Source organism: Phalacrocorax carbo, chromosome Z (genome assembly GCF_963921805.1).
Source record: "Phalacrocorax carbo chromosome Z, bPhaCar2.1, whole genome shotgun sequence".
In the NCBI taxonomy this organism is placed as follows: domain Eukaryota; kingdom Metazoa; phylum Chordata; class Aves; order Suliformes; family Phalacrocoracidae; genus Phalacrocorax; species Phalacrocorax carbo.
The window spans coordinates 25,232,309-25,259,582 of record NC_087548.1 but is presented as its reverse complement, the minus strand read 5'-3'; the positions used below and the strand labels follow the sequence as shown (position 1 = coordinate 25,259,582).

The 27,274-nt window shown below is 38.9% G+C and overlaps 2 protein-coding genes across 9 annotated transcripts in view; one reads left to right on the top strand and one right to left on the bottom strand.

The window, feature by feature from the left end:
* NLN (neurolysin) overlaps positions 1 to 2,028 on the bottom strand; it is a 38,142-nt gene extending 36,114 nt beyond the window's left edge. Inside the window, exon 1 of one of the 3 annotated variants that reach the window (XM_064439106.1) lies at positions 1,874 to 2,028. In XM_064439106.1, coding sequence (XP_064295176.1) covers positions 1,874 to 1,905 — 32 coding nt within the window. In that variant the 5' untranslated portion in view covers positions 1,906 to 2,028. The remainder of the gene's footprint in view (positions 1 to 1,873) is intronic. The other 2 variants (XM_064439105.1, XM_064439107.1) reach the window with 2 other exon arrangements.
* SGTB (small glutamine rich tetratricopeptide repeat co-chaperone beta) overlaps positions 1,979 to 27,274 on the top strand; it is a 27,558-nt gene continuing 2,262 nt past the window's right edge. The window contains exons 1-11 of one of the 6 annotated variants that reach the window (XM_064439123.1): positions 1,979 to 2,237; positions 3,396 to 3,522; positions 9,192 to 9,295; positions 10,056 to 10,125; positions 13,898 to 13,997; positions 16,333 to 16,437; positions 19,251 to 19,410; positions 19,498 to 19,560; positions 21,229 to 21,266; positions 21,513 to 21,596; positions 23,057 to 26,533. In XM_064439123.1, coding sequence (XP_064295193.1) covers positions 3,423 to 3,522; positions 9,192 to 9,295; positions 10,056 to 10,125; positions 13,898 to 13,997; positions 16,333 to 16,437; positions 19,251 to 19,410; positions 19,498 to 19,560; positions 21,229 to 21,266; positions 21,513 to 21,596; positions 23,057 to 23,168 — 936 coding nt within the window. In that variant the 5' untranslated portion in view covers positions 1,979 to 2,237; positions 3,396 to 3,422 and the 3' untranslated portion in view covers positions 23,169 to 26,533. Of the gene's footprint in view, positions 2,238 to 2,364; positions 2,770 to 3,395; positions 3,523 to 9,191; positions 9,296 to 10,055; positions 10,126 to 13,897; positions 13,998 to 16,332; positions 16,438 to 19,250; positions 19,411 to 19,497; positions 19,561 to 21,228; positions 21,267 to 21,512; positions 21,601 to 23,056; positions 26,534 to 27,274 lie in introns of those variants that run through there. The other 5 variants (XM_064439125.1, XM_064439124.1, XM_064439122.1 and 2 more) reach the window with 5 other exon arrangements.

Here is a 27,274-nt window from a genome sequence, read left to right as displayed (position 1 = left end):
AGAGAATTATTTTAGGACACTGAAACTATTTAAATAAATGTGTCTGCTTTTATGTAGATTTTTTTTTCATTGCTAAGAATATCCTCAAAAAGTAAACAGACTACTGTACTTACCTAATTAATATACATCTTAGCCTGCCTTTTTCCATGCATTTTATTGAACTAATCTTTTGGATACCAATGGAAAAGTATTTAATTGGAAATAGCCTCCCTCCCAAAAGCTGCCTGTTTTAACCAAAAGAATCAAACACTTAATGTAGTTTTATTCAATGTAAGGCATGATACTTGAACCTTGCTAAGAACTGTCATTTTTAGCTCATGTTAAGATGCCCTTGGGAAAAACAGAAGCTGAGAATCTTTTCCATTCAACATTTCTGTGACCAGCTGATTAACTTTTGAAAGCTGAAGTTGCTATAAAGCATTCACAGATCACTCTTTCGTGAAACAATTATTTGGGGACACTCAAATGATGACTGGGGGGGGAAAAATCACAGTTAACAAAGTGCAGTGATCATTCCCTGCTATACTTACAGCAAGTGATTAAAAAAATTTTAAATCAGTACCAAATACGTTATTATCACTTAAGAAGGAGATATCTTCAGTTTCCAAATGCACATGGCACACAAAGATAGACCTTTAAATTTCTTTCTAAAGGAAAAACCTTCTATCCTTCTTTTCCTTTTTTTCCTTTCCTTCTTTTTGTTGGAAAAATCTTCAGGACAAACAAGGACAATCAACACAAAATATGGAGAACAGTGAAAATGACGGTACAAAAAGAATGTACATGTATATAAGGAAAAGAAAATAGCTGTGCAGTTTATTCTACAACAGTAAATCAGTCAATTAATTTACAACAGCAGAAGCCTTATGAAAAGATCCTGGATCTTAGTTTCTGACTGCTAGTACCCCTCCATCCTAATTTGACCCAAACAAAGGCTGTGAAATTGGACAAAAATGGTACATTTTATGCAGTAAGCACACAACTGTCATTTCTCAAAAGTCCACAAGAGGTAACCACCGTCTTCATTTTACACTCAAATTCAGCTCCATTCTCATTACCACAGTGTATTTACGTTGTGCCCCTCCTATTTTCACATTTCCTATTAAAACTGGCCCTTTGGAGAAATTGAGAGGGCAGAAGAATATAAGCAATGACGCTCATTTGTCTAGTTCATCTAGAGCTGCCTACAAGCCCTTCTTCCACAGTGGTTTTCTGGGTCCATTTAGATCTAGTATTCATTACAGAAAAAAAGAATTAATCCCTTATTTTAAAACCCTTCGATAATGCATTTGTACCGGTCCCACCCCTCACGTGATGTGAAATAGTGACACACCTTTTTAGAAAGCTATTAAACCCACACTGCCCCGTGTCGCTTCGCATACACCTTGCTGAAGAGCCACTACAGCCTTAGCCCCCACTGTATTGTTTTCTTGCCCATTTCTCCCGCGGTATGTCTGATATTCGGTGCGAGAAAGACAAGGCGGTGACCTCGCCTCGCCCACCTGGAGCCTGTACATGACAGAGGGAAGGAGCACGGCGGGAAACACGCCGGGACCTGAGGCAGGAGACCCCACAGGCCGCAAAGTTTCCGGCCCCATTGTTCGCCGGCCCCTCGGAGCACACCTGTAGCCCACCGCCCACCCCGCCCCGCCGGCAAGCGGCCGTTCCTCTCCTCAGGGCCGCGCGGCAGCTCCCCCCCTCGGCCCCGGACGCCCAGCCACAGCCCGGGCCCACCTCCCCGAGGGAGTGGGACCGCGCCGCCAGCCGCGGAACGGCTCGGGGCTCTCGCGGTTCCCAGTCAGGCGGCTCCCACTCAGGCGGCCCTCCGCACCGCCCCGGGACCCGCGGCGCCGCCTATCCCCTCCACGCCTACCTGCGAGCCGCACCCGCGCACAGGGCCAGCATGGGGAGGCGGTGGCGGAGGAGAAGAGAGAGAGGGAGGAAGGGCCGCCCTGCAGCCCTCAGCTCCGCGCCGCCGACCTGCCCATCCCCTTCCGTCGCCGCCTCCTCACGCCCTTCCCGCCGCTACTGAGGGAGCGAGCGCGCATCCGCCGCTAGCGCGTGCAGTCACCGCACGCGCCTATCCACCCACCCCGCTGCTTTCCTCCTCCCCCTCCCGCCGCGGCGGCGCGCGCGCCCGCCCGCCCTCGCGCCCCTTGTCTCTCCCACCCGGCGGCGGCGCTGACAGGGACGGAGACCGGGACGGCGTTCGCCGCGGGGCTGCCGCGCCTGGCACGGTAAGGGCGATGCCCTGCCGCCCCGGCGAGCCGCGCGCCGCCTGCCCCGAGCTCCCGGAGCTCGAGGGCGGCGGGGCGGATCGGGCCCGGTGCGGGCGTTGGGTGGGCCCGAGGCGGCGGGAGGGGCTAGGCGGCGCGGCCGCCGTGCCCGCGGGGGGCGGCGGAGCACACCGGGCCTGAACGAGGGGCCCCGGCCCTGGCGCCGTACCGGGCGCGGTGCGGGGGCACGGAGCCGTGGGGGCGCGCCGCAGCCGGCGGGACCCCGTGCTACGCGCCCTGTAGGGCGCGGCGGCGGCCGCCACGCTGGCCCTCCCCGTGCGGACGGCCCGAGCTGGGCGGGCGCCGCCGCTGAGCCGCCCCTCGGGTGAGGAGCCCCCCTCGGCCCCGTCCCCACGGCGGGGGCTGTCGGCGCGGGTCTAGCGGCACGCCGGTTTGCTCGGGGGTTGCGGGGAGGAAATGGCTGAGCGAGGGTTGGCCCTGGTCCTGCCATTCATTCAACGGTGGTTTTTAACCTGCTTCGCCTGGTGACCGGGTAAGGTTGTGCCCTTTTAAATCGAAACTGTTTAAGGAAAAATAACTGGGAAAGTTGTAGCTAAAATTTTCCTCAAAGTTACGTAACTCCCAGTTGATGCTGAATGCAAATCAGAGAGAGCCGGCAGTGCCCACTAATCACAAGTGTGCACCGAGGTCACAGCGTTCCAGATTTTTGTCCAAAGTGGATATAACCGGTTCAGCAGCATGGCCTCAGAGAACAGAATACCTTTTATTGAAGTGTTTCTTTATGTCGTTATATTTATCGGCCAGGCGTTTTGATTTTGACTTCAGCATGTGCTCCAGCTTCCAAGTGCATATGTCATAGAAATAAAATCTAAACTCTAAAAAAGTAAAAATGAAAAATAAGCTGCTAAATTATTTTAGCCTCAGTGAACTCTCCTGCAGGAATGAATCTGAGGAAATCTGTGCTCTTCTGATAGTGAGACTAGATGACTGTAGGAATTCTCCCTTACAGTTTAACCACTTGTTTCAAGGCATTGCTTTATTGGGCTTTCTGGTGAAGGATAAGTTTTTGTGTTTTCTGTGTAGTTACTGAGGTCAGTGGGAGGTTGGAATCCTCTAGGAATTCATTCTTCTGAAATAAGAGATCCTGTTGTTTTTAAGACATAGGAGAAACTCATCGATTTCAAAATGTCATCAGTCAAACGCTTAGTTTATGCAGTTATCCATTTCTTGAGAGAGCAGAGTCAGATGGATACTTTCACTCCAGATGAACAAGAAAGCTTGGAAGGTAAGTAAAAAAGGTGCAAATATACATATATATGTCTGTGTGTGCGTCTGTGTGTGTAATGCCTACCCACGTGTTAAATTGCTTGGTGTGTATTGTCATAGAAAGTCACTGGAGTGAGATAACTGAAACTACCACCAAAAATTATCTGTGAATAAGGTCATGATCTTAATGTTTCTGAGGTTATTAATTTTAAAACATCTCTCATTTTAAAAATGTCCTAAAGTTACAAAATGTATACTGCCTCTGTTTTGAGCAACAGATACTTTGAATCACATCAAGTTAAGCTGTGCTAGAGTAAAGACTACAGTAATGATTTGTTTATGTGTCCCACAAATTTTTGCCTGCTGATGCTTTTTCTCTTTACTTGTGTGTTTGGTTTCTTTCTGTGTTTAGTGTCTGATAGTAGCTGTGCTGGCTATGGAGGAATAAAACAACTACCATATATTGGCTTTGGTATATGTGAAGAACTCCCATTTCATACTTGCAAGAACTCCATGTAATTTATGAGGGAAGGCTGTGAGAGATCCTAAGAATTTGGAAAATAGGATATTATGAGTTGGAAGGGACCCAAAGGGATCATCACATCCAACTCCTGTCCCTGGACAGGACAACCCCAAATTCACACCATGTAACTGAGGGCGTTGTCCAAGTGCTTCTTGAATATCGCCAGGCTTGGTGCCATGACTGCCTCCCTGGGGAGCCTGTTCCAGTGCTCCACCACCCTCTAGGTGAAGAACCTTTTCCTAATATCCAACCTAAACCTCCCCTGGCATATCTTCCTGCCATTCCCTCGGGTCCTGTCATCGGTCACCAGAGAGAAGAGATCAGTGCCTGCCCCTCCTCCTCCCCGTGTGAGGAAGCTGTAAACCGCAATGAGGTTTCCCCTTAGTCTCCTCTAGGCTGAAAAAAACAAGTGGCTTTAGCTGCTCCTCGCACAGTTTCTCCTCTAAACCCTTCACCAACTTCGTGGCCCTCCTCTGGACACTCTCTGGTAGCTTTATATCCTTAATGTACTGTGGCGCCCAGTACAGGCACACAGTACTCAAGGTGAGGCTGCACCAGCGCAGAGAATTTTTCTTCTGTGAACTTGCCTAGCCAACCTTTCAACCTATGTGTACGTCCAGCTTCCATAAACTTCACTTGAATAGCGATTCCAAAGAGTGCGTGGTATTGAATATTTTCAGTATGGTATAGTTTCTATTATACATTATATTTCCAAGTCCATCTATCTGTAGACATAGCTACAGAAAGATGGACTTGTGTGTACTCCTCTGTTGACAGATGTTCATTAAGTCATTGTAACTTCATAGTATCTGTTTTTCTCCATACTGCTCTTCCTTTTCCCTAATTCCTGGAGGCTTCATGGCAGGTGGTATCACAATGTGGAGTTAAGAAAGAGAAGAACAAAAAGTCTTAATTCTGCAGTGAGCTTTCATAGCATCTATTTGAAAAACCTTTGCACCATTTCAAGTAGTCTTTGGTTCTATCATTCAACTAGATGAGGAATCTGGGGGTAAGAGGGCAAAGTCTAGGACCAGCAGTGCAATAAACAGCATCCAGGCAGCTGATTGCTGAGTTACCTGAAACCTGAGGTGTGGAGAGTAGACTTTCCTGAGGTGCAAAGCAGGCCCTGCTTCTCAGAGGCATAAACTTCAAAAGATAAACCTGGAGTGTGCTTCCTTCCAGTGTCTATTGGTGTTACAGTGTAGTTGTTCACTAATGTAAGCAAGAGAGAAACATTTGTATCACAATATTCAAAGGATACTCCCCCAAAAATAGATTTGGTTTTATGTGAGAATCTGGAGCGTTTTGTACATTTTAAAAGTGGTAGTCATCTATGAATTCAACCTGTATCAGGTTATGATGATGTTCAGCTGATGAAAGAAAGCAATGTTTTTGGAAATCATATAATGAGAGGTGAAGAGTATATTTGGTTTTATAACAAAACTGATAAACATTGGGTTATGAGTGAAAAGTTACCTGATAACATGTCTTAGGCAGCCTTAGCCAATATCTATATGAAGGAATCAATTTTAAGATTCTGTTTTCTGAACAAAAAATATTTTAAAACCTCAGTTGTGTTAAACGCTGATATAAAATTTACCATTTTAATACAGATATGAAATCCTAATTTTAGAGCTGTACCCTGCCAAAAGCACTGTGCCATATGCTATGTGTTAGAGGACAGGAGGCAGGCATTCTGAGTAACTGACTCATTTTAGTTGTGCAAAATACCTTTAGTGCATGTGGAGTAGCAATAGCCCAAGTCCCACCCATTGAAGTGTTTTAATGTCAGGTGGAGACATAAGGGATGAAAATATTTTACTGATGTTTTTCATTGGTACCTTATGTACCTTCTTGGTGTCTATGAAAAGATAAAACACTGTATGATTAAGTGTGCCAGGAAGTAATTAAAATAGTTCCCATTCCCCACAAAACAACAAAAAGTGCTGGAACATTAGAAATAAAATTGAGACTTTATCAAAATAGAAGTCTAGCATGTAATAAAACTCCATTTATATTGATAGCCTGCATTCTGCATGTTTGATTATATAGCGATGTCAATGATAGTGTAAATTTCCTCTAGGAATTTTGTACTTGCATGATGAATAAAAATGCCTTATTTTGTGAAAGCAGAGTAATTGGAAGGCAGACTGGAGATATATATTCCTCTACAACCTAGGATCTAGAGAGTCATAGAGATCTCTGGTGGTTAATGCTCAACTCTGGTGTATGAACTACAAACTTCACTTCTTCCAAGTTATATTTGAGACTGTTTTAAATGGCAGTTCTTTCTCTTCCTGGTTCACACTTTCTGGTTTTGTTGTGGTTTTTTTTTTTCTAAATTGTCTATAGCACCTATTTCTGTGGGATTAAAGCAGAAACTCTCTACAACATGCACAAGGCTGTAATTTCTTTTCTTACTTCTAAGACCAATGTACTGCAATGAATTTCTCTAAGGCAGTATTCCCAAAACAGTGCAATGCACCCCGTAGGGTGAGGGATGCATGTAATAGCTGAGATAGGGAACGTTATGTGTAAAATGAAGCAAGATGATATCGAGTACTAAAGGGGCCTCAGCAGCCCAATTAATGTTCATTATTTAGCGATCTCCTGTGATGCCTTGATGTTGCTTGCAGCTTGTGCTTGGACAGCAAAAAATCCTGGAGCTATGTGGCACTGGGGACGCTGAGCTGGGCTGCAGCATAGCCCAAGCACTCCTGTTGTCAGGTAGTTGGTGTTTGTGTGAGCCCCAGCTGCTCAACAGTGAGGTAGGTAGCTGTACTGGTTTGCAAGGTGGACAGTACCAGCTTCAGCAACTGCCTACACCTCTGAAAGTGTGTGTGGTAATGGAGATATATGGAAAACAGATAACTTTGGCCTTTGAAATCAGACATGGGAAAACTCTTAGATTAATAGCTCATGTGGTGCAGCAAGTCTTTTCCAACTTAGTGATGATATCGAGCTTGCAGCAGTGGACAGTGCCGCACTTTGATAATGGGATAGTGAGGTGCTGGCAGTCTAGTTTCTTGAGGTACTTTGCAGACAAAACCAAGTCCTCGCTCCTTTGACTTTACTGGGGTCAGGTTTTTACATCACATTAAAAGAGTGCAGTTATTGATTTTGTCACAACTTAATACATTTTCTGATTTGGAAAAGTTTCTGTTTTGGCTAGGTTTGTTTTTACACAGGTTTGTATTATTGGGTTGTATGTTAACCAGTGGTTATTATTCTAACCTGTGGAGTCATCTCATAAGAGCTCCTAATTTTGTTATACCTGTGATAGATAGATTATAAGGATTATAAACTCCATTTTTCAGTTAAAGGAGAAATGTGGGAGTTCACTGTAACAACTGATTATTTAATGGAAATGCTTACTAGTAATAATACTATAGTCAGGGTTATTTTGTTTAAGCATAATTTGCACTGCTGCATGTCGCAGAAATCTCCTGTATGATAGAGAGTTGGTGTCACAGACTTAATGCCTTGAGAAGGATAAAGGAGGGTGTTGTATTTAAAATTATGCAAAACTGCAAATGGGGTGAAGCATTTAGGAAAGGGAATGCCTTTAGGTGGAGATAAGTTTGAGGGAAAAGTGTTATATATACTCTAGCAAGTGACTCTATTAAGTCATATAAGGAAAAAAAAGATAGTAATTCTACTGATTTTATGATAGGCCTAGTAATAAGTACTATTAATATATAATTCAGAATTCAGCATAATCAGTGCTTACTGTACAAGAATTAAAATTTTCTTCATAACAGGAGACAAAGGAGTTTAACCCAAATCCTTCAGCTTTCTTACTTAGTAATTTAGAACCCAGCAAATTAATACATTTTTAGCATTTATAGGTTATAGGAGCAAGTTGTATGCATATTTAGCCATGTATTCAATTGTTACATGTTATCAACATTAATTTTATACCACACTGGACTTTTTCTGAATAATTTTTATTGTATGTTATCAGAGTTTTAAAAAAGTTACATCTTCCAGGTTTTAGTATTTATTTTACAAGTCTACTTTTCCCCCCTTTCTCCCAGCTGTGACACAGAAAGTAGGTTCCTCAACAACAGTGAGGCTGGTTTAACTTTCAGTAATTTTACTTTTCTAATTTTGGGTCAGTGTTCAAGTTCATTATAATGCAAATAAGAATTCAAATTATATTTATTATATTAACATTGGACTAGAATTCAATTTAAAATCTAAGATTCAGATACTTAATTTGAGTTCAGCTACTCCTGGTTATCTATAGTTCAAGTTTAAAAAAGTCATTGTTCTGTTCAAACTAGGCTTTACAAAGACTCTTCTTTGTTCCTCCTCAGTTTAGTTAAACATTTAGATGATATACCCTTAATAAAAACATTTTACTAGATTCTCAAGATGATAGAGAAAATAATTCAATAATTTGAGATACTATAATAAACAGAACATATATTTATATAGATATATGTACAGAATATATAGTAATTGCCACTGATCTTCTTTTGCCTAAAAAATGTGAGCACATTGAAAATGTCAGGTATTTGGCTCTACACTTCTTAGAATTGCTTACTTTTAGTGTGTTTGCTTTATTGCAGGTATTTTAATGCAGGGCTGTTTAATCCTTACACAACAGAACATGTGAAAGGATATTGCAGATACATTTTTTTAACAGGATAAAGGCTTGTGATTAATGAAGCATTTTATTAATAAACTGTCTTTAAATGAATAGATTTCATTCAAAAAAGAAAAAAGAGTAACAGGTATCTTCTATTTATTCTTTACAGTAAGGATGAGCCATTTTCTTCCAACTATTATGCCACACAAATATATGGCAGTTGAGGTGTTTTGAGGTGTGGCACATGCACAGTCGTATAACGAATTGTGGTGCTTTTGTTAGTTCCTCATATTTTTATGTTTTAAAAAAATTATTGAATTGAAATAAAAGTTTTAAGTTTGTTTAAGAATAATGGCCAAACTATGTATGGATTCTGTATAGCTTATACTATTTTTCAGCAAGTCAATTCTGTGGGGAATCAGGTAGTCTCTCTTTATTTTATGATATGTTCCAAAAAGCTCCTTTTACTAGCTGAATAAGGAAGTGAATCACAACTTTATAAATGAATTAGTGAAGTAACACTTCTATTGAGAAACTAGTGACTTGTATATTTTTTTTCTTTCCTCGTAAGTTGCAATTCAGTGTCTGGAGACTGTGTTCAAAATTAACCTGGAAGATACTCATCTTGCACCTCCACAGCATTTGATAGAAATGTTCACAAATTCTTTTCACAAGGTAAGAATTTCGTTTAGATTTCCAAGTTGCTCTGCCAATATGTCCTAAGATTTCATATTGTATATACAGCCCTAAAGTGCTGTATAGGTCAAAAAAATGTGGAAACTTAAGGGAAATTTCTATAAAAGCTAGCAGAATTAGAATCTTTTGGGGCAGTGGGAGGAATTAACTTCAGCTAGACGAGGACAATTCCATGTAGAAAATTAATAAACAGTGGATGTCTCATTCTCACTCAACAGATTTTATCCTTCAGTTAAACATTTTGGAATTCCCAGAGATAAATGTCTGCGAAGTGCTGGAGGTCATTCGTAGTTTGCTGATGCTTCCCACTCCTTCTGGAAATAATTCAGTTGTTCAGTTTTAAAAACATCTCCAGCAACGCTAACCTTAAAATGGGAACTTCAAAAATGTGTACTAATAATAGGTGTTATCTGGGATCGCCAGTGCAGGGAGCACAGGAACCACCAGAATGGCAAATAGGAGAGTCAGAAGTAAGAAACCCAAGACTGTAGAGACATATCAGCTCTCTTCCTCCTGAATTCCTCAAAATGTGTGGTGGGACATGAGGTTTTTTTAGTAGTAGAAAGCAAGCTATCCTTCTCTTCTAAGGATGTTTTAGTGATGTTTAGTTCTTTCATACTTCCTGTGCACTACAGAAAATCTGGTTGCTTGTTGATACAATGCTGCCCAGGATGAAAAATTTTTAATAAAATCAGGGCTTATATTGCAATGAAAAAAATCTTGGTTTTTTTATATACAGAATGACATGCTGCCTCTCTCAGATTCTTTACCAGAGGATGTTGAAAAGGCTGACCAACTGAAGGATGAAGGTTTGTAATAAAGATAGGAATAAACATCTTATGCTTTTATTAAAATTTTTTGACTATCGTGGATAGTGATATTATTGCAGCTGGGCAACACACACCCCACACAAAAACTTAGGTTTATATTCTTTGGTGATTGTTACGTTGTAAGAGGGCTAAGTGATTTGCTCCATCTGGGGTTTAAGAAAATATAGCCTATTCTCTCCCTTGCTCAGGAGGTTGCTTAAATACTAAGAGATAACACATGAAGTCCTGGGCAACATTCCTGAGTAGTAGAAGCTTTAAAGAATGAACGGTTATTGTTTGCTATATTATAGATTTCTCTGTTTGTCCATGGAATTGCCATACAACTTTCTATATTATATTGAAAAGTTTATGTGATGTCAAAGATTATGTGCTAGCTGAATATTAAAACATTGGCCAAAAGCTGACCCAGCTGAAGCCAGTGGAAAAATTCTTGTGAACTTACTAGGGTTAGTATTCCGCATATATGAAATAATTTGTGTGCTCTATAAAAACTGCAGAAAAGCCAGTTGTTTATTTGCCCTTTGATAGATGTTATTGCTGTTTGTGAGGAAAAGCAGCTGTACCATTAGAAGTCTTCACTAGTGCTACCCAAAAAGGAATCCATTTTATTTCCCCCAAAAAAGAAGGTGGGGGTGGGGGAAAAGGCATGTAGCACTGATAACTGATGCAAATTGTTATCAGGTGGATTGATGCTTTATGACTCACATTTTTTATGACCTGTTGGATTTTCAGATATTTGAGTTTTATAGAAAAAAATAAGTAAGTTTCTAATTGTAAGGCAGATGTAATACTCTCAAATTTCAGGATAACGATGTTGAAAAGGTTTTACTGTTTTTGAGAATGAGTTGCTTGTCCATGTTGTCTTAAAACTGATCATCTGTAGTCATGAATGCAGTCCATGACTGGCTCTGAAATTAAGTTTTCCTGATTTTTGAAGTTGCTCATTAGGTCTTTAATTCTAATGATAAGAGCTCAAACAAGGTTAGGTCACAAGGGAATATTAGTTTGTAAGTTGCAACATACCTGCTGTGCATGCTGGCTTTTCATTTTGCTGTCTGTTACTGCCAGCTCATGGAAAATGAAGAATACCTGTGCCACTTAGTATGGTTATTGGACTGTAGGGATATTCAGCACTTCCCAGGTGTGGGTGTTAGAGCAATGCCTGTTCTAAATCTGTGACTTATGTCTTGTCACCTGTCAGCCTACAAGGGTTTGTGAAATAGACTGAAGAAATTAAATTAGTGTGTGCTATGGGTTAGTCTTTGTGTGGTGTTACTAAAACGATTCCATGTCTCTGCTGAAAAAATTGAAAGGATCTAAACTTCAACAAAGGGCCATTTAAAGGGCCAGCGAACAGGGGTATTAGTAAGCAGTTTGGAATTGCTTGAAATGCCTCAGGTTAATTTCCCATAGTGAAATTAAAGCTTCCTGTCCTGCTTTCTAATGCTGCTCTGTCATATTAATCCTCCTTCTTTTCACATACATATTATCTATCACCACTATCATGCTTTTCAGTTATTAGTATTTTCTGACCTGAGTTAGGGAGATCAGATAACTTGGGGAAGTCCATCTCATCCATATCTTCTATAATACTGTAATTCTATAACTCTGTCATTTCCTCATTTCTATCTGTATGTCCTTACCAATGGCATAACTTCCCTCACCTTTGTGGCCACCAGCCTAGTCCTCCCCTACTTTCAAACCAGCCCTAGCACCTGTAGAAATTGGCTAGTGAATGGCAAAACACAATGAGATAGCTGATCTCTTTCTGATAGATTTCTTTCTTGGTCGTTATAAAACCAGGAAGTAATATACCCTCCAGATTAGTAATTGCTTCAATTTACTTGACTACTCTTGAATATCACTTGACACTTTGGCTTAATGTGAGCTATGTAAGAGCACAGATCCTGTGCAGGTTTCTATAGTGTAGCAGTGCCTTGATCCTAAAAACATCTGGGTATTACCACACTATAAACTACAACAATAGGTAGTATTTTTATTACAGATGACATGCATTCAAAAGTATAACTATTTGGGGTTTTTTTGTCTTGAGAATTTTTGTCTGGCGTTAACATATTACAGTTGCTTTTCCTTTTGTCCTGAATTGCTGAATCTCAGCAGAAATAGTAGGTCTAGTTATTTGTCTGTTTTCCTTTAGTCATTTTTGAGCTGGAGAGAGAGAGAGCAAGCAAGAAAGATACCCTTTGATACTAGCTTCAACTTAGCCCTGTACCCCAGGTCATCTTTAGTTCAGAGCAGTATCAGAAATTCCAACTTTGATAGTCATTGATGGCAGTTTTGTTTTAGAGAAACATTAACTGCTGCAATCTCGTTGAGTGCTGCTAACATGCAAGCCTTTTATCTGACAACAGGATTTTGTGTACGGACCTTTACCTTAGATCAAAGGAAAGATGTGTAGATGGTGGGCCTGTAGAAATGAGACAGATATGGTTACATTCTCTGTATATTTTGAAGGAGTACAGGCAATTGCAGTTACAGTTTGCCTTCTCACTGGCAGGGATTGCGGACTATAATTACAGTCTAGTATATCACTATTGTGAAAAGGTGATTTTTGTACTACCTTGATGATACTTAGTTACTTAAATCTGGCTTTGTTTACTAAGCTCTCCATGTTCACAAATAAATGCAACTATAGTTGTTTTCAGTTAGTACAGGCACCTAGCACTGCTTGCTCCACAGTCTTTTGCTTTCTATCAGAGACAAAATGTTGCACTGAGTGAACTTTTCCAGCCATTACTTATGCAGGTAACTACATCTGTAGTAACCTGTTGACCTACCCCTTCTCTTATTTTGGGAGAGGGTTGAAGTATTTTGCCGTAATACAAGGAAGCCAGTGGAAGGCTATAATTTTCCTGACAATTTATTGACGTTGCTTGGAAACCAATGCTTCTGTACGATCTAGCAGGCCAACCCAGAGCTGCAGGACTAGGGGTAACCTTATGCTTGCGCACCCTGAACTAAGACTTTTTCTCTACTACTCTGTCATCAGGAAAGAAGGAAACTAACAGGACTGCCCTGTGTTGGGGAGGAAAGAATGTGTAAGATAACTTTTGTTTTGAAAGAGCTTCTACAGGATTTTCTTTCCATAAAAAAGTTATATTTTTCTTTTTTTTTCCCAGACTTAAAAAATACGAAACTTCATTATAGAATAGAAGTTCTGAGCTTTGTTTCTGAGAAATGTTACCTCTGAATCATTTTAGATAGCCTGTGCTATATACATACTTTTAATTATCATAATGAATGAATTATGTGGCATCACAAAAGTGGGTCTTATGTGCTTAGTTTTGCTTTTGTTTGATTTCCAGTGTTGTATGGATACTTACAAGCAAGTTGTTGGGAGAAAATGAGGCCAAAAAGGAATTAACATATAGCCTATTCGATTATGAGGCTTGCAGAGATAGTGAAGACTGATGAATCTATGTTAGAGTGGAACTGCAATTACAATTCCACTTCTCAACAAAGTGATCTTGCTTAACAGCAGAAACAAGCTGCAAAGTGGGAAATAGCAAGATGAGAAGGGGAAGGTTTATGTGGTGTACTACAATGTACATAGTATACTTTACAGACATAGTAGATATTTTTATTTGTATTATTCCATGCCAATTCTACTTAAAAGAATGTTACCTCAGAAAAATGCAGTCATACCTACTGTATATAGATGCTATTATGTGGCTATTTCTTTCATACTGTATCTTTTAACTACTTAAGAGCTTTTTGTAATTTATTTCAGGTAATAATCATATGAAAGAAGAAAATTATGGTGCTGCAGTGGATTGTTATACTAGGGCTATAGAACTGGATCCAAACAATGCAGTCTATTACTGCAACAGGTAAAAACAAAATAAAACACACTTTTTATTTCTGAACTTCATGAACATTATTTTAAAGATAATTATGAAGTAGATCAAAACAACAGGAGGCTAGAAAACCCCACTACTCAGAAATTTATCATGTTAAATTTGTAAAAGATATAAAGCAAAAGTGAGCTCATTCAGCATATCCATATCAGTTAAAGGTGTAATACTGGCTTTAAAAATACTAAATTACTTATACAGCTGAGATTAGGTTTTTGTGAGTTAGGTTGTCTATATTAAATCATAATGTAGGCTGTGATTCCCAGTCTATTGAGAGTAGTAAGAGCCTTTTTTTCTGGTGTTCTAGTGACTCAGCTGCCCTCTCTATCTCTCCTAGTATTGGCTTTCCCTGGAAAAATATCATCAATGTGGGAATACCATTTGAGAGATTTCAGGCATTGAATAAATACTTAGCATTTTTATGCATGACCTGTTGAAAAATAACAAGGCTGCTGTTGTAGTTTCATTGTATAATCTGTTCTTCACCACAGTGAAGACATAGTGACATGGGCACGGACGATGTCTGGAAGTGCATGTTAACCCAGCAGCAGAAGTGTGTTTTCAGTATACTGCCCAGAAAGCCAGCAAAAGCGCAAAGGCAGTACAGTCTATGAGCCCTACTGGAACTAGCCTGACTCCAGAGCCACTCTCCTCTATGCTCTTCAGCAGCTCTGTCACCAGAAGGATATAGTAACTTCAGTGCTGTCAGTCTGGCCTTGTGGCACTGTACCCAGTGGATTTTTCTGTTTTTAGAGCTGTGCTTCCATTATTCCAGAGTTTAGTTTGTGATAAATACAAGTTTAAGATTCGGTGTTCCATGGCAAGCATAAAGGGGAAGGAAATGCAGAGTTTACCAATAGTTTACAGCTTTAAGATGGCAGTTTGAAGTGTAAGTCATGTTTTATTTTGCGAAAACTGATCACATAAGCAATTTTAGGTATACAGTGGAAATATAAGACCAGATTCAAAAGCCTCCCAAAATCACTAAAAGTTTCCTCAATAGAATGGGCTTAAGCACCAAATCAGTAATTAACAAGAGTAGAAATGCTTCACTCTGTGTGTTACATCATCACATATCACATTCGTGAGGACCAAAATGAATCTTGATGTCAGTAAGCACAGTATTGTCCAGGCAGTTGCTTGGAGTTTTGTGGGTGATGTGATCTTTGAATAAAGATAGGCTTTATTCTTATATTTCTTAAGCTAGTTTGGGAGTAATGGAGACATATTGCCTTCATCAGTGTTGCTTTTTACTCACAGCAGTGAGAAAAAGACAGAGCTGAGATGCCCTCAAAGCTATAACTGGCCATATAATTTTTTTGTAAACATGGAAAAAACCATTTTTTCTTCAAACACTTGAGACACTAAGCATTGTCCTCAGCTTTTATCGATACATCTTCTGGCATCTGTGGAGTTGGACAAATGTTAAGCAGCTTAAATAAGTAGTCCGATTCAGAAGATATTTTAATCAAAGTCAGAAAACAACATGCAATTTGGAGGTTATCACAGGAGATAGGATTGAATATAGTGATTGTAATATCTAGTATTCCTAATAAAAAAGAAGAATTCTTTATGCTATGGAAGTATAGTAATTTCAACTATAGTTTCTTAATCAAGGAAGAACAAATTAGAGTGTTTTGAGAGCTTTCAAACTGGGGAAGTTTTCATTATTAATCTGTTACAATGTAATTTTTAATTTGGGCAAGTCCTTAATCTTATTGTATAAATGTCTGCAACATTTAGTATTTTTCTGGTATAGAGATGCAATTGTAATTTACTAATTCAGAGATTATTGAGAAATTTTATCCTGATTTACCTGAAAGCATGAGTTGCCCGCTAAAAAAATTGAGCGGGGGAAATCGCGGTATTCCTCTGAATAGCAGTAGAACTATACTTCTTGCTGAAAAGCGCCAGTTGTGTAAAATACTTCTGTTTAAACAAAGATTTTACACAAACTACTGCTTGAGAGTTTCACTTCTTGTAATAGGTTTTATGATGTATTTTGTACATAGTCATATGCTGGATCTAAAACAGTTTGTTAGAATTATTTATCCTTTGTGTCCTCAACGGTGACTGCGTGTTCTCCAGAGACTTAGTCTAACAATGCACTTAAGCACATGCTTAATTCAGAACATTTGCTTGTCCTACATAATTGAGGAAAGCTGAAGCATTTACTAAATAGTGAATGAAAAGTCAGTAACATTAAACAAGTCTGAAGCTGGTCATGGACATGTGAATATCTAAGCTTGATTTTTTTCTTTTATTGTTTCTTTGATAAAGCTTTCTCCCTTCCCTCCCACCTTCCTCTTAGGGCTGCTGCCCAAAGTAAGCTCAACAAGTACAGTGAAGCAATAAAGGATTGTGAGAGAGCCATAGCAATAGATCCGAAGTACAGCAAAGCATATGGGAGAATGGGGTAAGCTAATACAAATCTGAGTAAACACTGAAGACCCAAGTGTAAATCACCATAGATTTTCTGAAATAAGTGGAAATAGTTGTTTTACTTGGCTGACATTCTTGTTGTGAAACTGTAGCAATTTTCTGAAGATGACCCTATCCGGCTGTCAGCCTGAAATTTTATATATATGGTTGATCTCAGCATTTTCGTATCAGATTTCATCAGTCTGCAGTATTTTTTCTTTCAGTTTACCAACTTTGCAAATTTGCTTTAGAAAGCCATGATATATTTTTTCTGCCTCCTACCTAGTTATGAGTAATCAAAATTCTGCAGTTGGAACAGTGAATCTGTTAATGATGCTGTTAGAGAAAAGAATCCTAAAAATATTGGGGCTTCACTCTAGCAGAAATGGAGGCTTAATTTTTCTGTTCAATAGCTCTTTGGAATCAAATATTTTAGGAAGACTAAGCTGTGTCCCTTTGGTAGTTTTCCTCAGTCATGTCTGAGAGATTAGCAGTATAACCTTCTTAGGCAGCGGGTCTGATTAAGTGCTGTCTGAAAAAAATGGCAGGAATGTTCTGAATGGGATATCTATGTGAGTGAGGGGTCATTCTTCCAAGATGTGTAGCTTTGCATTTTCAATAGTCAAACATACTGTGATGTGGGCTGAACGCTGCATAAGGCATTTGTGGTTATATCTATACTAGTAAATTAAAAAATGCTTGGGATTGTTTGTTGGGTCAGCTGGCTCGTGTCCATGTTATTAAAATCTAGTTTGAGTATGGACTGACCACATCCAAACTGCCTCTTGCTAAATTGCATTGGCCTGTGTTAAATTCTGAACCATGCTCAAAAATTGCCTGGGATAATGCTTGTTGGCCTGGGACAAAACCATGGCAGGGGGCGTCTATTTAAGATTAAAGATCTGTCACTTGAAAACTTTCCACGATACAATTTATTTTACTAATACAAATGTACTGGCTTTTGAGATGATTCATTCCCTTTGAAATTTTAGGAATTGTTGAATTATTGATTTTGTCATATTTAACTTTCTTTAGATTGTTTCTTCATATAGCACATCTGGAGATCCCCCGATTTTAGTGAGATGGAGGGAATCTACGGGCTGATTTAACTGGAAATTGGAGGTTATTTTAGAGTTTTGGGTGTAAGACAAGTGTGTCTTTTGATACACAATATAAGTGGGATCATTCTCAGGCAATCAAGCTTCTCTTTTTTTTGATTGTCTGGCTGTTCTGATAGAGGATGTATTTTGAGCGACAAGCCATTGCTTAGCTCAGTAGCTGGATATATAATACATTTGGCATAGGCTGAATAAGGGAACAGTGCTTGTTTAGTAATAACTGAAAAAAACAAATGCAGAAGCCACTTTCTCAACAAAAAGTCATATGAGAAAGCTATGTCTTCTGACGGCATTATGCAGGAATATCAGTTTTTCTCAGGGTTTGATAGAAACTCTCTATATGGCACAGAAAGATGCAGAAGTGCCACAGAAACATGCAGAGATGGGAGCCATGTAGACAGTTAAAGTGATACTTCCAGCATGATGCTGCAAGAGCACTTGTCTGGGTAGGAATTGTGAGCGAAGAAACTGTCACCGCTGTTCTGACTTGTACACTGTTCCAAGTAGCAGAATTTTACATACTTGCTGTGTAAAAAACCAAGATTGCATCACAGAAATACCAGATTGCATTTCTAGTCTGGTCAGAGACTATTTTGTCAAGTTAATGGGCCAAAAGGGAGAAGAATGTTTTTTATGGGAGTAACTGTGTTAAGAGAGAAAACATTAATATTGTGTGGGTTCCTCCAGAAGCATTACTGGAAACTCCTGGACTTTCATACTGTTACTGAATTATCGTCACCGAGAGTAATGACTCTGACTGATGTATCTAACACACTGAGCTCTCTTGCCTGAGGTAAAAGACTAAGGTCTGTTAGTGGGCATTAGCACAGGCTTGTCAACCCAGTCTGTGTAGCTCAGCATATACCAATGGGGGACCAGAGTACTAAATAGCTGAATGTGGGTTACACAGATCTTCCGGAAAATGGAAAAGATCAGTTGAGTTTTGAGGTCAGTACAAATTGAAAATACAGTAGAAGATAGAATTGAAACTGCAACCAGATGGACTTCTGGAATAGCTCAAAGGAGGATGATGTTTTAAATGTAGTAGCTAATAGAATTTGAAAACAAGTACTGTTTCAAAAGCAGTAGATTGTCCTGTGCTCTCCTGAGCTGCTAGAGAGGAGTCTTTTTCAAAATATTAAGGAGACTTCCCTGGTACAAGGGTTTCTTACAGATGATGCTACTATCCTGTAAAACCCATTTGTCAACCTGTTGAAGGAGAAGATCCAAACGGAGAACCTTGCACTGATTCTAAGACAAAAATCTATTATGCTGAAACTTGTGGTTCCAGTAATTGGTTTCTTGAAGCTACAGAACTCACGTTAAGAGTTATCTTCAGCCTACTTACCCATATACCCTTCTGAATAATCTCTTGGATCAAAAGGACTGGAGAAAACACTTAGGAATTCCTGAGCTTATGCAAAAAGCCATGGATGCTGGATCTTGCTTGTGGTCTCAGATACAGACTGAATCACTTGGTGATGCCAAGGGGTTTTTAATGAAACTGACATACATATGGACCAGACAATGCAAGGTGACTTTTTGAGGGATCATCTCTCCTGCAAAAACAAGTGCTTACACTAAGTAGTAGTAGCATAATAGCAAAATCTGCTTTAACTTAGTGCTCAAGCTAAAAATTAGTACTGTTTTACTTAGAATAGCTTTTGCTGGTCATTTATGTTCTACCCAGGATTTCTTTATTCCACATTAGGTTGGCTCTGACCTCAGTGAATAAATATGAAGAAGCAGTTACCAGTTACCAAAAAGCACTGGATCTTGATCCAGAGAATGACTCTTATAAGTCAAATTTGAAAATAGCAGAACAGAAACTGAGAGACATGTCCAGTCCTGTAAGTTAGCTCTGTATCTATTTATTTACAGTAGTTTTAACTTGGATTTTGTAGGTAAACTTATCTTCAATTGCAATTTGTTTGTAGACTGGAACTGGACTGAGTTTTGACATGGCGAGCTTGATAAACAATCCTGCCTTCATTAGTATGGTGAGTATATTTCAAGCTTTACATTATACTGTGTTTAAAACTGAATTTTGAAGAACAACTCATGTTTAATAACACAGGAAGTTTTAATGCTTGTTTATAGTGGCAATGGTTTCATTATACCGAATTTAAACTTTTCTAAGTCATTTTACACTCAAAACAAGAAGTGAAGCATAAGTCTCCTATAACGTCTGGCTTATTTCCAATTGATTCTATATTACTTATGAACAACAACATGTATAGATAAGCTATGCTGTTTTTATAGATAGCATGATAGTACAACACTTGCCAACAGCATGGTGAAAATTTCTTTCCTATTCTCCACATAGCAGTTAACAACAAATACAAATAAATCACCCCTTAAGTGAACAGCAGTTGATTCAGATGCGTCTACCCAAGACTGAAGTAATTCTGCCTTGGGGAGAACTACCCAAGAGACGTTTCTGTTCTTAGACTTCCAAATTATCTCTGACATCCTTAAGTGTGCAAAACTTCATGAGATGTGCAAACAATTAATGTAAACAATATATAGTGCATTCATTTACTTCCAGCACAATGGCAAATTGTGGTTTTGTCCCTCAGTAGTTTTCCTCTATGCATGGCTTTCTTAGCTAAATTATACTAATTAACTTTGAAGAATGGAGTTTGGAAAAAAACCTGCAAAAAATACTTATTTCCTTTGAGAACTCAGTTAAAACTTTACTGCCCCTCTGGTGTCTTCATTAGGACAGGAAATTTCAGCCAGTGCTTCTGTGTGGAAATGTTCCGCATGCAAGAGAGATTGATAGGTCTGGTCTGATATTATGGTTCACATAATAGAGATGGTAGGTAAAGAAGTAAGCGAGTTCTCTGACGGCGTTAGTGATTAAACAGCACTGGAACTCTGCGTACCACTTTATTGGCCACGTGACTTAGACAGTCTGCATCTGTTTAGAGTCAAGGATGTACTCCTCAGTGTGGAGCTAACTATGGGGAAAGGATTTTTTGTAATCATTCCCAGAAGATGCCTGGTCAGGTGGATAGAACACAGGGCATTCAGCCAGGAACAAATGAATTATTTTCCTATGATGTAGTGTTTTGGTTTTGCATTTTAAGGAAAAAAATTTACTGTCTACCTTGAGAAAATTTACTTCTAGCTTGCGTTTTGGGCTCCTAACCTAGATCAGACTTGTTACTGATGGAAGAAGGGAAACAAATCCTGTATTAGTCATAGAATTGACCCGAATTTGGGATTTGATATCCAACTGTAGACGAAACAGTTGATTTACTTTTGAGATAGATAGATAGATAGATAGATAGATAGATAGATAGATAGATAGATAGATAGAGAGAGAGAGAGAGAGAGAGAGAGATTGATCAATGAAATGAATGTTGCATATATATGGGAGGTTTGTGGTTTGGGTTTTTTTTATAGCCTTATGGTACAGTCTGACACCACCATTTTTCATCTAACATGCAACAAATTGTCTCAGCGTCATATCATTGAAATACAGTCCTGTAATGATTCTTTTTGCTGGGGATCATATATCTCTGGGCACATAAACTTAGCTTACTTTTGTAACAAAATATAGAATACAGCATGTGGGGTTTTTAGGGTTTTTTACACATTTTCCTCAGTGATACCTAAGTAATAAATGTGTTATAATTTCAGCTATATGTTGTCTATTCTAGGCGGCAAGCTTAATGCAGAATCCTCAAGTTCAACAATTGTAAGTATGATAATGGAGTACCATTAAAACAAATGTCTTTAGAGGGTTGAATTAGTAAGAAAAAAGGTTGACAGTACTGTGTTCCTGAAAATGTAATTTTATTTTTGCTTACTGTAAATAAAACTACTGCAGTTTCTTCTTCTTGCAGCTTATTTCCTCACAGTAATTCAAAAAAGAACTACAGTTTATTGGTTACTGTAAAGGTCCCTGCATACCCCAATGCCAACACTCTGCTAACTGTTCCAGGATGTCGGGGATGATGTCAAACGCCATTGGTGGCCCTGCTGCGGGTGTTGGTGGCCTGTCGGATTTGTCTAGCCTGATCCATGCGTAAGTAAGGATTGCAGTTTTAACTGTTACATTTCTAGAAGCATTATTGTGCAACATCTATTTAAAAGGGATAGTGTCAAGCCAATTACACTGTGGCCAATCCCCATTCCGTGCCTGATTACTATTAAAACTGAGAACTTGAGGACTTATTGTCCACTATCTTGTTTGTTTGCTTTGTACCTTTGCATCAGTTGGAATAACTGAACTGGGTGCTCAGTTTCCCTTTCTGGTTGTCATACACTGTTTACTTGCTAAATGCCACTTACTAAAAATGCTTCTTTAAGTACTGCTACACGTGCTTTTAGTCTGTGTTGATAAATCTACTACCTGATATCCCAGACACTAGTTAGTAAAGGTAGATTTACTTAGGACAGGTTGAAACAAGTTCTGCTCTGGCATCCCTCCATTTAGACAGGAAGGCTTCAGGGAACTTGGTATAGTGAGGAGTAGCTTTTATAAAAACCAGGGCCCAAGTCTTTTGTAGTATAATAATGATAATCCATCTGGAAGAGCTTGCACAAAAACATGGCATTTGCTTATACAGCAAGACCTCTTAAAGGGCATAGAATTTTACTTTATTTCAGCATGCTAGCCCATTCCAAATTATTTTTAAGTTTTGCCCCTTCAGGGCAAAGTAATTTGTAATTCACATCACAGAGAGGAATGTGCCCTCACAAGATCAAGAGCTGTTTTCACAAAAAACCCCCATGTACTATACCGAGACCTATGAAAATGGTGGCTTTCCTTCAACCTGCACTGTGGTTTAAAAGAGTCTTGATAATTTGATACTTGGGCAAAATGCAGACATTACAGAGAAGCCATGCCAGGCTATTCATGAAGTAATATGTTCTACTTGCTTTTTCTAGTAAACTTGTGCTACGCTTACCTTTTACATGGAATTAATTTCACCTATTAGTTAACTCTGAAGCTACAACTGTTATGGAGATGGATCTGTCATTACTTCAGTCATACAAGACACAAATGTGTAACTGTATGCTTGCTTTCTACTAATGATGTCTTGCTGACAACTACAAGTTGGCAGCTGCACACTGTATGTCTAGAAAAACTAATATAAGGTTGCACTTCAACTACAAGAGTCGTTTTCTTAAACGACTAGAATGGATCCTCTCAAAAAGAAAGGAGCAAATCACTGGAGTAGATTTGTTGCTAAATTTTAGTTTTACCAAGTAAGATAATGTATTTTCCTCCATGTTACCAAGTCGGAGTAAAAAGAAGTCCTAAAGAAAGAAAATGAAGATCTGATGATAATCGTGTTTGGAGAAACTTTTAACTAGATAAAGTCATAATACTATGAGTATCTTCATTAAGGATATACAAGAAGTTATCTTTACTCTTAACTCTCATATAACGTACAGTTTTATTGGGATGTCCTGTTTTCATACAAATGCTCTGTGTCAGTTTTTTCACCTGTTGATTTTACTTAAAACTGTTCAACACAGGGGGCAGCAGTTTGCACAACAGATACAGCAGCAAAATCCAGAGCTCATAGAGCAACTGAGAAATCACGTCCGGAGCAGATCTTTCAGTGGCAGCACTGAAGAGCATTCCTGACTTAAAGGAGGCATGTGAATTGGAACGGTATATAACCCCAAAATGCATACCATAGTTAGTAGCAAAAGCACCATTGTAACTCTTCTGCTTGAATAGAAGACAGAAAATTCTTTATGCGTGTTTGCAAACAAGAATAAATCTGTTAAACAGATCTATTGCACATAACTTGGAACATATAATTTATGCATAGTTATTCTTTTGAAAATTAATACACTAAATAGGTGGTTTATTAAAATCTCTAAGTACAAGTCATTCTCAGTATGTGCATTAGATTGATCTCCAGGGCTACTGAGTGGGGAGGAGTTTTGTAGTGGGCTGGTCTTGCGTAACAGCCTAATTCTGAAGTCCTAGTGTAAAGGGCACATAATTCTTCTGGGGAAAATCGTTATGGCTGTACTCCCTGTCAAAGAGAGAAACAACAGGCCCATCTGATGTGCCCTTTTATAATAACCAAAAGTCAGTGATATAGAGTGTACTTAAAACTAATTAATGCTTGAAAAGTCAGTTTCTTTGAGACTGCAGAAGGGCTGTCGTTACTGATGTGAATTATTTTTTCAACTTTTTGGGGCAGGAGGGAGGGAAGTTATTGCATATGAAGGAGCCCCACAAATGACAGAGAAAGAGAAGGCACTAATCCTGTGTAGTGTAATACACAGCAAACAAAATGGAACTTGGCTTAGGAAAAAAGAGAGCATTAAGTTTTAGGCTTTTCTACTGCCATGTATACCCTCAAATCATAATGGTAGCCCTGAAGGTCAGCATTATGGCACTATTTTCCTAGGTATGGCAAACTGTATTACATTCCATATGTATGCAGTATTTAACAGAAGCTTAAAATTCTGAACTGTAATAAGCTAAAAAAAATATAGTCACAGGATCTAAGTAACTAGTACTGAAAACTTGTCAAAAACTAACTGCCTCAGAAGGATTCTCTTTCTATTCTTGTGTGGTAAATCACTGGCTTAAACAATTAAGGGTGTTGGTTTTTTTAAGTTTCACTACATATCTCTATCTCAAGTCCTGGTGTTATGGCCAAGTTGAAGATTTTTCCACTTTAGTACTTCTGCTCCTACCCTGGCTGTTCTTGCTCAGTTAATCTTACCCCTTCACAGACCACTGCTTTTCTCTATTTTTATTATGTTAACTTTTTAAATTCTGCTTAACTGTTCACACTGCTTTCTGGTTCAAGGTACACTTATTTTCACTCCAGGGAGGTTCTCGCCACTCACACTTCTCTCTTTATGTATCCAAACTAATTTGATGAGCCTGCTTTGATTCCTACAACAAAGTGTTCCCTGCTGGCCACTTAGACTGGAGGAGGTATGTGGAAGAGTAACACTAGACTCCCAAGTGGAGAAATACATAGGAACTCATGGATTCAAGACATTTTTTCTCATTCAACTTGTGGTCAAAAAAGAACCACTTCTAGTAGAAGCAAATGCAAAATTTGGAGCTAAGTCATGTACTTGACTTTAACAAATGCTTATTGTGCATCTATTGTATGAGTCTTTCCTTACTAAAACGTGGGAAAATGGAGCTGTATCCAAGGAGAAATGAAAAGAATTGGAGAAAAAACAACAGTATGAAATCTATATTACCAACAGTTGAGCAGAGAGGTAAAGCTTAGCAGAACAACTTCAAGAACTTTAAGACATTTCATACTTTATTCAGTAGGGCTTGCCTGTACAGAGTGTTAAAATCCTTTTAAAAATTCTCTCTGTAAGTTGCTGTAGCTGCCTTGTTGAGGATGTAGAGATACTTAAATCTTTAAATACATTTCCAAGTAACAGCTTCTGACTTAACATCTTCGTGACGAAGAAAATCCCTAACAGGATCTTTTTTCGGAGGTAATCCAGATCCTGACTCTAATCCATGCAAGAAAATTGCTACTTAAGTTCAGTTACATTTAATAGGACAGGATACCATTTATGAGAAATATGGGTGGATGCTGTAGGTGGGCTACAGGTCCTGTAAAAACTTTGCTTGGAGTAGCATGCTGTATCAGGAGAGAAGCACTGCTCCAGTGTATTTCCTGTTAAACTTCATGGTTCTTAGTTCTCTTTCATATTTCCAACTGCTCAAAGTGAGTTTTACAAACTTACGTAAGGGGAACCAACAAATCCAGAGTGACTGGACAGCACTGCAACCTCTCTCACATTCAATTTATCCTTACTTTGTGACAGCAGTCTTCATACAGTCAGTTACCCTTCTACTGTAAGACAGAAACCGTGTCAAGAGTGTCTTATGCATTCCTTCAGAGCTACAAAATACAATAATATTCAAAGACAGGCTGGCTGTAGAAGTTGTACCGTCAAGAACAAGCCCCATCTAGGGCTGGATTTATGGGGAGAACTATCCCCAAGATTAAATGGAATGAAGCAGTGGTTAGTTTTCTGAAAACTACTATTGAAGTCATCTTTAGAGTGGTAACTTTCATTTCACATATTACGATATTGACATGTTTAGATTTTACTCCAGTATAGATAATATATAAGCAGAGTATTTATTAAAACATTGATGGCATTAGCTAACTCTTTAGGAATGTGCTACAACTGGCACAATATGTAACTTGTAAACATTCTTTGTTTCTTGTATATTAAGAGAAAGGGCTTTCTAGCCTAAAAACAACACAAAACCACAAACCAGTGAAACCAGTAACAGGAGCTGTCATTACATGCTTTTTCCATTGAACCCAGGAACAGAGCGATCGTCTATGCTAAAGTCTATTTTGCCTTGAATAGGCTAGATTGTTTCATGGAATCATGTAATACATCTTGATCACAGGGTGAGGAAGGACTCTTCCTGTTTAATAACTGCACTTTACTTTCCACTAAAATTTTTCATCCTGCTAGATCAAATGGTAAACCACAATCCCCATAAATACTGATTTAATTTAGGGTCCATTGCAGTTTATCATTCAGCTGAGCAAATATGCATTTAACACCTAATTGGTTTTGTATCACTACTGTTCCATTAGCATCGAAGTGTGATAATTGTTAAGAAAATATTTTGCACTCAAATTGTAAACTCCTGTAACCTGCTTGCATGGAATTCTATTCTTCTAACTATGCCTGATGATAAAGACACCTAATGAAATATTCAGCTTAGAAGTGTTTCAGTTGCACTTTTGGTTTTGTAAGAAGTACAAAGTAAAATCACTCATGCATACTGAGAAAGAGCCAAGTCTGCAGCTTTGGATTCATGCACAGTTTCAGGCCTACAGAACATCATACTGGCAACATGCAACTTGTCTACCATTTTTGTATCTCTACCTCTTATTACCATACGGTTATATCTCCCTTAACCTGTGTCAGTTTAACTTGAAAACAGATTATAAATAAAGTTATTTACATTTTTTGTCTGGATACTTGTGGTTTTACTGTTTTAGTTTGGTGATGTATCTAGAGTAACAGGATAATTGCATTCTTTAAAATACCTGTTGGTTGCTCTGCATTCTATTAGATATACAGGATATAATTTTATTTTTTTCACTGTGTGGACTCATTCCCTCAGTTTAGTAAGTTGGTCCTAAATTTATCCAATATTTTAAAATTGAATTCTATACTTAAAGATTTTATACACAGGAAAGCCTTAAGTAAAATACTGTCAAAACTAACTAAGGTTCCTAAGCACCAATACGGCAGCTGAAAAACATGACAAGCCACTGAGTAGAATCTTTAACACTAGTTTAGCTAGTGTTAAACTAGGAAAGCCAGTCACCAGTTTATCTATTAAATTGCTACCTTTAGGTGACCGTAGATATTTCAGCCAAAAGTATTTCCACTTTCTGTCAAAACAAAGCTGGGGAAAAGTACATGTCAGTGCTTAACCAAGTTCTGAATTCTGTCCTGCATATGCTTTGGACAACTTGATCTAGGGCAGCTATGCAGCGTTTTTCTCCTCATTTTCCTAAATATCTACTTAAATGCCTTTGGGATGGGAAGAACAATTTGTACCACCTCAGCTTAAGAAAAAAAAGCCTGAGTTCATCTATTTCAGTTTTCGGTTCTGTACTAATCGGGCATTAACATGCCTGTTCACAGCATGCCCTGTATGCAGGGATGCTCAACTCTGCATGGGACTGCGGCTAACTGGGACAGATTTGC